This window comes from Salmo trutta, chromosome 30, assembly GCF_901001165.1.
Source record: "Salmo trutta chromosome 30, fSalTru1.1, whole genome shotgun sequence".
NCBI classification, from domain to species: domain Eukaryota; kingdom Metazoa; phylum Chordata; class Actinopteri; order Salmoniformes; family Salmonidae; genus Salmo; species Salmo trutta.
Genome location: NC_042986.1, coordinates 45,158,282 through 45,168,993, shown reverse-complemented (window position 1 = coordinate 45,168,993; position 10,712 = coordinate 45,158,282). Strand labels below are relative to the sequence as shown.

The 10,712-nt window shown below is 45.8% G+C and overlaps 1 protein-coding gene and 1 non-coding gene across 2 annotated transcripts in view; both read right to left on the bottom strand.

Annotated features, from left to right (window-relative positions):
• rpl10 (ribosomal protein L10) overlaps positions 1-9,556 on the bottom strand; it is a 16,204-nt gene extending 6,648 nt beyond the window's left edge. Inside the window, exons 1-3 of the mRNA XM_029724300.1 lie at positions 9,408-9,556; positions 3,519-3,577; positions 736-843 (exon numbers count right to left, since the gene is read on the bottom strand). Coding sequence (XP_029580160.1) covers positions 736-843; positions 3,519-3,577; positions 9,408-9,430 — 190 coding nt within the window. The 5' untranslated portion in view covers positions 9,431-9,556. The remainder of the gene's footprint in view (positions 1-735; positions 844-3,518; positions 3,578-9,407) is intronic.
• On the bottom strand, positions 2,764-2,896 carry LOC115169030 (small nucleolar RNA SNORA70). The gene has a single exon (XR_003870804.1). It is a non-coding gene; the product is annotated as a small nucleolar RNA SNORA70 (small nucleolar RNA).
• Positions 9,557-10,712: the final 1,156 nt, after the last annotated feature.

Genomic DNA, 10,712 nt, shown 5'->3' with positions numbered 1-10,712 from the left:
GAGAGCGAGAGAGAGACGGGAGAGGTAGCAGGCTGCCTCCAGAGGAGAGAGAGAGAGAGAGAGAGACGGGGAGAGGTAGCAGGGCTGCCTCCAGAGGAGAGAGAGAGAGAGAGAGACGAGAGGACGGGAGAGGTAGCAGGCTGCCTCCAGAGGAGAGAGAGAGAGAGAGAGAGACGGGAGAGGTAGCAGGCTGCCTCCAGAGGAGAGAGAGAGAGAGAGAGAGACGGGAGAGGTAGCAGGCTGCCTCCAGAGGAGAGAGAGAGAGAGAGAGAGAGACGGGAGAGATAGCAGGCTGCCTCCAGAGGAGAGAGAGAGAGAGAGAGACGGGAGAGGTAGCAGGCTGCCTCCAGAGGAGAGAGAGAGAGAGAGAGAGAGAGAGAGACGGGAGAGGTAGCAGGCTGCCTCCAGAGGAGAGAGAGAGAGAGAGAGACGGGAGAGGTAGCAGGCTGCCTCCAGAGGAGAGAGAGAGAGACGGGAGAGGTAACAGGCTGCCTCCAGAGGAGAGAGAGAGAGAGACGGGAGAGGTAGCAGGCTGCCTCCAGAGGGGAGAGCGAGAGACAGGAGAGGTAACAGGCTGCCTCCAGAGCTACAGAGGAGAGGGATGAGGGTGAGATGCGAGATGGCGATCTGACCTTGCATTTCAGAAGACAGTATGTGTAACATTGTCAATGAGTGTGTGTGTGTGTGTGTGTCAGAGCATAGCTGACCGTCTCCGGAGATGACCTCTGACCTTACCTTCAGAGGACAGCTGCTCGTACTCGTCAGAGACCATGTGACCACACAGAGGGAACTCATCCACCCTGGCCTTCTTCCTGCCCAGGTCAAAGATCCTGATCTTAGGATCTATAGAGGTAAATAACAGGAGAGAGTTTACAAGATGATCTTAGGATCTACAGAGGTAAATAACAGGAGAGTTTACAAGAGATAAGTTAATGTTGGTCTGAATGTCTTTAAAAAAAGGTGCACTATGCAAGAAATCACTCCATTTCCTGTCTGCTACAAGTCATAAGAGTTCACCTAATTACACTTGGTGACTAAACTAGTGTAGAGCAGAGCTTCCCAAACTCGGGGCTGGCCCCACCAGGTGCACGCTTTGTTTTTTTGCCCTAGCACTACACAGCGGATGCAAATAAAAGATTAGTTGGTTATTTGAAATCAGCTGTGTTGTGCTAGGACAAAATCCAAAACGTGCCCTCAGGACCAAGTTTGGGAAACCCTGGTGTAGAGATTCATTGTACCATCTGAACCGCTGTGGAATATATTTTCCACAACCAAAAATATTACATTTTCAGCTGGTGTATAAAAGCAAAAGACCCAAAACCCTTAAGGCATAGAAATATATCAGCCCCAGCTTATACCTGCTTTCAATGAGTGACATCTACACTGAATAAAAATAAAACGCAACAACTCGGCCAACTAAAATCAATTCATTAGTCCCTAATCTATGGATTTCACATGATGGGAATACAGATGTGCATCAGCTCATCACAGATACAAAAAAAAAAAAAAAGGTAGGGATGTGGATCAGAGAACCAGTCAGTATCTGGTCTGACCACCATTTGCCTCATGCAGCGCAACACATCTCCTTCACATAGAGCTGATCAGGCTGTTGATTGTGGCCTGTGGAATGTTGTCCCACTCCTCTTCAATGGCTGTCAAAAGTTTCTGGATATTGGGCGGGAACTGGAACACACTGTCGTACACGTCAATCCAGAGCATCCCAAACATGCTTAACGGCTGACATGTCTGGTGAGTATGCAGGCCAAGCTTCCAGGAATAGTGTACAGAGCCTTGTGACATGGCAACCACTTGACCAAAATGCTATTGTTTTCAGATGTCCGTACCATAACCCTACCACAATGAATTCTTCACAACGTTGACGTCAGCAAACCACTCGACCACACACACGCCGTCTGCCTGGTACAGTTGAAACCGAGATTCATCCATGAAGAGCACACTTCTCCAGCATGCCAGTGGCCATCAAAGACCGGTTACGACACCAAACTGCAGTCAGGTCAAGACCCGGGTGAGGACGACGAGCACAGCTTCAGATAAGTTTGTGCAAAAGTTGTTTGGATGTGCAAACCCACAGCGGTCCGGGTGACTGGTCTCAGACGATCCCGCAGGTGAAGCCGCCGGCTGTGGAGGTCCTGGGCTGGCGTGGTTACACGTGGTCTGCGGTTGAGGCCCGGTTGGACGTACTGACAATTTCTAAAACTACGTTGTACGCGGCTTATGGTAGAGAAATTTACATTTGACAAATTCTCTGGCAACAGCTCTGGTGGAAATTCCTGCAGTCAGCATGCCAGCTGCACACTCCCTGAACTTGACACATCTGTGGGATTGTGTTGTGACAAAACTGCACATTTTAGAGTGGACTTTTGTCCCCAGTACAAGGTGCACCTGTGTAATGATCATGCTGTTTAATCAGCATCTTGATATGCCACACCTGACAGTTCGATGGATTTTCTTGGCGAAGGAGAAATGCTCACTAACAGGGATGTAAACAAATGTGCACAAAATTGAGAGACATATGTTTTTTTGTGATTATGGAAAGTTGCTGGGATCTGTTACTTCAGCTCATGAAACACAGGACCAACAATTTACAAGTTGCGTTTACATTTTTGTCCAGTATATAAGTCACTTCTGTGAATTTGGTCTGGTCACTCAAAAAGGTAACATATTACAGCCGTAAGTGACCAAGTAGACAGAAGAGTAAACTAGCTACGCCCTCAGTAGTCGTCAGAACTAAACGTTGTAAAGCGTTGTCTCAGCGGTCCCTTAAAGGGGCCAGCACCTCCCAGCTGGCCTCATACACAACCACAGAGTCACTGTCTGCAGCCATTGCACACCAGAACTGCACTGCAGCGGAACTGGTCGGCTTAATAAGCTGCAGGTAAGAACACTTAACGTTCCTGTTTAGTATTTATTACATTCCCCAGTAGCTGCTGCCAATGCAACAACTACTCTTCCTGGGGTCCAAACAGGAATAAACAATTACAGAAAACGCAACAGCCTCCATCAAATAAAACAAACATTACAAATGTACAATACAACATGTATATTACTAGTGTATCTTCACAGTCCGTGTTGTCCTGAGAGGTACGAGTATTTTATATCTAATTTTACTGCTTGCTTGACTTGAGGAATAGAGTTCCACGTAGTACTGTGAGTTTCCTAGCCTCTGTTCTAAATTGTGAAGAGACCCCTGGTGGCATGTCTTGTGGGGTATGTATGGGTGGACTGTGAAGAGACCCCTGGTGGCATGTCTTGTGGGGTATGTATGGGTGGACTATGAAGAGACCCCTGGTGGCATATGTATGGGTGTCTGAGCTGAGCCATTTGAACAGACAGTTCGGTGCCTTCCAACACACCTCAAAGACTAGTGATGCAGTCAATTTAGCATGCAATTGACATTGGCCCCTAAATGTACACTGAAAGCTAACTGCTCTGTTCTGGGCCAACTGAAATTAGCTTGTTTGATTGGGAATAACCTCAAGGTAAAGGAGAGAACTTACCAGGCACACCGCGACAGAAACGGGACTTGGGGTAGGGCTTGTTCTTGCAGTAGCGGTAGCTGAGGGAGAGACAGATGGTTTAATCAAACAATTACCAACCGACTAGCTACAGCAACGGCCCGTAGCTAACCGGCTAGCTACAGCAACGGCCCGTAGCTAACCGGCTAGCTACAGCAACGGCCCGTAGCTAACCGGCTAGCTACAGCAACGGCCCGTAGCACTACTACAGTTTGGTTGGTCAAGCGGTTGTCAGATACTTTTACATTCAACGAAATGCTAACCATGTAGGAGTGATCAGAGGTTCTCCGGAGACCGCCATGTTTATTAGTGTGTAAAGGAAAACTAACCAGTCAGCATGTTGCCCGAGGTCCCTTAAAGGGGCCAGCACCAACCAGCTGTCCTCAGTACCTGGGTTGGGCGATGTCAACCTCTGTCCAATCGTGATTTAATACCCATAAAACATTGATATGGAAAAGGTGTCGCCCCCTACTGGCCAACCTAACAAAAAGTAAAATGCAAGAAACGCTGCTAAAAAGGACTGCTGGCGTAAACGCACTACATTTAAAATAATAATTTAATAGCCTATTCCTCTCTGCAGCAAGAAAGGTGTTGACACAAGACAGCATCACTGGCTGCGCGTCCTGTGATTGGTTGTAAATCATGAAGGGCCCGGCTGCGCGTCCTGTGATTGGTTGTAAATCATGAAGGGCCCGGCTGCACGTCCTGTGATTGGTTGTAAATCATGAAGGGCCCGGCTGCGCGTCCTGTGATTGGTTGTAAATCATGAAGGGCCCGGCTGCGCGTCCTGTGATTGGTTGTAAATCATGAAGGGCCTGGCTACAGAGCACAACTCCGCGGTCCCCAGAACAGGGTAATTACTGAATGATCTGCATTTTTGCTTAATCTTCCTCTTATTAGACCCAGGCTTGTTGCTAGGTTAAATACACAACAGGCTGTGGAAATAGGCCAACTCTACCCATTTCCTTCATAAGCTTTGCTCAGCTCAAAGTTCCCTTTTGACTTCATTCCATCTTGATATTGTTCGCTCCATTTCACTTGTTGCCTGTAATAGTTGTGATAATAAAGTTGTGATAAAGAATCGCCTATAGACTCAACTGTTCCCATTTGAAAGCTGAAACTTTAGGACATTAAAACACTATTTAATAATACATGTATTTTATACAAAGCGACTTATGCGTGCATACATTACATATGGGTGGTCCCGGGAATTGAAACCACTACCCTGGTATTACAAGCACCATTATCTACCAACTGTGTTACAAAGAAAGTCCATAACTTTGTCTTAAAGGAGTATTTTACAACTTGATTTTAGATGTTTCCTCGGCATAAAAGTAGTCTATGGGCCAGGAGAAACGAATCCATGGTTCAGCTCTTTAAAACAGCCACTAAACTTCAGCTGACCTTAGCCACCACAAAATAACAACGGAAGTGATGTGATCATTAAAATGCCCAAATCACCTGAAATCAACTCCATATATAGTGAAATGTTACTCAGGTGATTTGGACAACAAAAAAACATGCTCACATCACTTTGATTGATAACTTGTGGTGTCTGAAGTTTGTAGTGACTGTTTAAACCAAACCATGGATTAGATTCTCCTGGCCCAGACTAATCAAGATGAGGAACCAGCTAACATTTAGTGAAACACTCCTTTAATGTTTTTGATATGCCATTTTAAATTAGTCGGATTTGGCTTTTGGCCGTTTGGGTCGCAACAGCAAGGAGGGAGCCTCTTATTTTAGATTCATCTTTGCTCAACTAAGGTTTGTGGTAAACTAGTCCATGTTTCTATTGTTTGTTCTACCTGATTGCCTGAGGCCTACCAACATCTTAGGTTACATAAAACTGAACTTCAGCCGTTAGATAAATTCATTGTTCATGAAGTACCAAGGCAGGAGGGAGAAAGCCAGCAGGGATAAAAACTGAAGTCATTCAGAACAAACGGATCGAAGACTAAATGGGGCTTTTAAAACACGCTGGATTGTCCACTATTAAAAAAACATTAAAATGGGCTTCAGCTATATGGACTGGATCAAGAAACGTTTTGGGCTGCTTTGATTAAAATCTTAACTCAGTCTACTTTACTCTTTCATTCTGTAAATTGTTTAACTTTTATAGAAAGAGGTTATGCAGGCTATAAAGGAAGGACTAAGCCACTTGGCTCTTCACTGTGTGGTTCCAGTCAAGTTAAACTACACAGACCATCACTTCACAACATAGTAACCGTTAACGACGGCGGTCAATCATCAGATGGGTAATATCCCCCAACCCTAGTCTGCAGCCACTGCACACTAGAACCACACAGGGGTGACCAAGACTAAAAACAGCTTCTCTCGCAAGGCCATCAGACTTAAATAACCATCACCAGATGTCCGCCACCCAGTACCCTGCCATTAACTTAGTCCCTGCCTCCACCCAGTACCCTGCCATTCACTTAGTCCCGGCCTCCACCCAGTACCCTGCCATTCACTTAGTCCCTGCCTCCACCCAGTACCCTGCCATTCACTTAGTCCCTGCCTCCACCCAGTACCCTGCCATTCACTTAGTCCCGGCCTCCACCCAGTACCCTGCCATTCACTTAGTCCCGGCCTCCACCCAGTACCCTGCCATTCACTTAGTCCCGGCCTCCACCCAGTACCCTGCCATTCACTTAGTCCCGGCCTCCACCCAGTACCCTGCCATTCACTTAGTCCCGGCCTCCACCCAGTACCCTGCCATTCACTTAGTCCCGGCCTCCACCCAGTACCCTGCCATTCACTTAGTCCCGGCCTCCACCCAGTACCCTGCCATTCACTTAGTCCCGGCCTCCACCCAGTACCCTGCCATTCACTTAGTCCCGGCCTCCACCCAGTACCCTGCCATTCACTTAGTCCCGGCCTCCACCCAGTACCCTGCCATTCACTTAGTCCCGGCCTCCACCCAGTACCCTGCCATTCACTTAGTCCCGGCCTCCACCCAGTACCCTGCCATTCACTTAGTCCCGGCCTCCACCCAGTACCCTGCCATTCACTTAGTCCCGGCCTCCACCCAGTACCCTGCCATTCACTTAGTCCCGGCCTCCACCCAGTACCCTGCCATTCACTTAGTCCCGGCCTCCACCCAGTACCCTGCCATTCACTTAGTCCCGGCCTCCACCCAGTACCCTGCCATTCACTTAGTCCCGGCCTCCACCCAGTACCCTGCCATTCACTTAGTCCCGGCCTCCACCCAGTACCCTGCCATTCACTTAGTCCCGGCCTCCACCCAGTACCCTGCCATTCACTTAGTCCCGGCCTCCACCCAGTACCCTGCCATTCACTTAGTCCCGGCCTCCACCCAGTACCCTGCCATTCACTTAGTCCCGGTCACTAGCCAGCCTCCACCCAGTTACTCAACTCTGCACCTTAGATGCTGCAGCTCTATGTACATAGACATGGAATCACTGGTCACTATAATGTTTACATACTGTTTTACCCACTTCATATGTATATACACTATATTCTAGTCAATGCCATCCTATTCAACCATTGCTGTGTGTATAGACACACACACCATTCTATCCTACGTGTTCTTCAGATAGACATTATGGATGTAGTACACATCCCATCCCTCCTTACAAACACAGTGCCTTCGGAAAGTATTCAGACCCCTTGACTTTCACATTTTGTTAGGTTACAACCTTATTCTAAAATGGTTCACCCCCAATCTACACACAATACCCTCATAATGACAAAGCAAAAACATGTACAAATGTATGTAAACTGAAATATGACATAAGTACTCAGATCCCTTTCTCAGTACTTTGTTGAAGCACCTTTATCAGCAATTATAGCCTCAAGTCTTATTGGGTATGACTCTACAAGCTTGGCACACCTGTATTTGGGGAGTTTCTCCCATTCTTCTCTGCAGATCCTCAAGCTCTGTCAGGTTGGATGGGGAGCGTTGCTGCACAGCTATTTTCAGGTCTCTCCAGAGATGTTAGATCAGGTTCAAGTCCGGGCTCTGGCTGGGCCACTCAAGGACATTCAGAGACTTGTCGCGAAGTCACTCCTGCGTTGTCTTGGCTGTGTGCTTAGGGTCATTGTCCTGTTGGAAGGTGAACCTTCACCCCAGTCTGAGGTCCAGAGCGCTCAGGAGCAGGTTTTCATCAAGGATCTCTGTACTCGGTCCGTTCATCTTTGACTCGATCCTGAATAGTCTCCCAGTCACTGCCACTTAAAAACATCCCCACAGCATGCTTCTGCCACCACCATGCTTCACCTTAGGGATGGTGCCAGGTTTCCCCCAGACGTGACGCTTGGCATTCAGGGCAGAGTTCAATCTTGGTTTCATCAGACCAGAGAATCTTGTCTCATTGTCTGCGAGTCCTTTAGGTGCCTTTTGACAAACTCCAAGCGGGCTGTCATGTGCCTTTTACTGAGGAGTGGCTTCCATCTGGCCACTCTACCATAAAGGCCTGATTGATGGAGTGATGCAGAGATGGTTGTCCTTCTGGAAGGTTCTCCCATCTCCACAGAGTAACTCTAGAGCTCTGTCAGAGTGAACATGGGCCCTTCTCCCCCATTTGCTCAGTTTGGCCGGACGGCCAGCTCTAGAAAGTCTTGGTGGCTCCAAACTTCTTCCATTTAAGAATGATGGAGGCCACAATTCCTTCGAACTCATGTCTTGGTTTTTGCTCTGACATGCACTGTCAACTGTGAGACCTTATATAGACAGGTGTGTGCCTTTACAAATCAAGTCCAATCAATTGAATTTACCACAGGTGGATTCCAATCAAGATGTAGAAACATCAAGGATGATCAATGGAAACAGGATACACCTGAGCTCAATTTCGAGTCCCATAGCAAAGGGTACGAATACTTGTAAATAAGGTATCTGCTTGTCATTAATTTACAGATTTTTTAAAATAGAAATTAGCATTTTCTTTGTCATTATGGGGTATTGTGTGTTGATTGAGATATTTTTTCCCTCAACCCATTTTAGAACAAGGCTGTAGTGTAACAATATCTGGAAAAAGTGAAGGGGACTGAATACTGTATCTACACTACACATCTGCCCCAACCCTTCAGGATAGCACTCACTGGCCTGGGAGACAGGTTCATATAAAAACTATCCTCTTTCCTCTATTTCTAGCATAAAAAAAACGTTATCCCAGCTTGCCTCCATTTTTATTTACATTTTTAGTAACTTAGCAGACACTTAACCAGAGCGACTTAGTAAGTGTAAGTGTCTAAGCAGTTTCTCGTCCTGTATCTGTCTCTCTGTAGCGATAAGTGGATAAGGACCAGGAAGTTTCCTGTATACACACAGCTCGTTTAACTCTTTCTACATTCCATTATTTTAGATGTGTGTATTGTTATATATTACGGCACAGTTGGAGCTAGCAAGCATTTCTCTACACCCCATCTGCTAAATATGTATGTCGATGAGATAAAGGATGTTTAGAAATTTACGTATCTTTATTCTGTACAGTAAAAACCTCACAACGCTGTGTAATGTGTACCAATAGTCACAGATCGATGTAATACACCAATAAACTCCATAATAAGTATGTTGATCAACCCACAAGTTGCAATGGCTAGTTATGCTACCTAATGCCATTAGCAGCGTTACCCTTCTGATCGAGTTGGCTACATTAGCTACTGTTAGCTAGGTGAATGACAGGGGTGTAGACATCGCTGACAGTGTGTAACATATCATCAAGCTAGCTAGTTTAATGACAACACAAATTGACGTTACGGCATATAAATACATTTGACATCAACCCTGCGAATGTAGCTAGCTGGTTAATTACTGCACATGGTGCAGACACATCCGCCATTTTGTATTTTATCTGAGCTAAAGTCAGACTTTTATCTGAGCTAAAACCATGCGACAAAAACACTCACCATCGGGCTGGCCGGCGACCCATGGCTAAGATCTGTTAAAAAAGCACAAACACTTATTACGAATTGAAAGTAGCTAGGGTCCTAGAGTGGACAAATACATTATTTTTCTATAATTTTTTAGAAGAGCGGCAGAGACCACGATGTCACCGTGTACTCACCGAATGGAGGAAAGGAAGTCAGACAGACTTCCGCTGCGTCATATGGGTGCATTCCCGTGGAGAAAATATATGGTAAAAACACTTTTATTTTTTGATTTGGGTAAGCACTTTTGTAATCACACGTGAACTATGGTTAGTAATCGTAAATGTTTTATTTAATATTTTGGCTGTAAAATTTCCTCCACAACAACTAGCCAACCGTGGAGCATCCTGGGAAGAGTAGTTTTACCAAAGACATTTATTAATAACCCATATCGTTCATCTCTGTCGTTTACAGTAGGAGCAAATTAAGCATAGTCGGCAGAACAAGCAAGGAGGTGGGCAAAGCCAAGCTTTGCAAGCGGCTAATGGGGATCCATAATAAATACAAATACAATATAAATATTGGCGCATTATATTATTTATTTGCATAGTTCCGTTAAGGATCGCCTCCTCTGTGAAGTGCGAGTGTGCACAAACTCAATTCCACCTTGCACTCCGATTTTTTTTTTTTTTTTTTACTTTAGCAAAGCGTCAAGTCTCTAAAACTTCGTGCACTGTATTCGTAAGAGATTCTTGTTTTGGGAACAGAACACTGAGATCATATGTTTCATCAATGAGAAAATTGGCAGAATATCGGCCCAGTTTCAGCAAGTTCCATGTTCTCCCACTACCTGCGACTGGTCTTCCTCTCACTAACATATTTGTTGGTGAGAAAATGTTCTGAAGGGATACTACAACTTTATAACCACTGTGATGTGTCTGGGTTATCCTCTTGTGTCTGTGGTTTTACCGCAGATAGAACAATGACACAGATATTTCACCAGATGTATAAATGTGAAACATACGCATGGCGTTTCCACTCACTACCAAACTTCGCATTGAGAAGAAACCCAGTGGCAAGCAGTGGGAGAAGATGGATTTTGGCCGATATTCTGCTAAATCTTCTCATCGATTAAGCAAAGTAGGTGTGCCCTCACAGAAATAAGAAACTATATGCTAGAACGCGCCAATAATATCTCGCTAGCTCTTGCTTGGCTCTGCCCACTATGACTCATTTGTTCCCGTTTGAAACGTCGGGCTTTGGTCTATCTTAGTTATAGAAATCTTTGGTTTTACTGAGAACATGGAAGGGCAAGAGGAGGATCACAGAGTTTGGGATGAGATG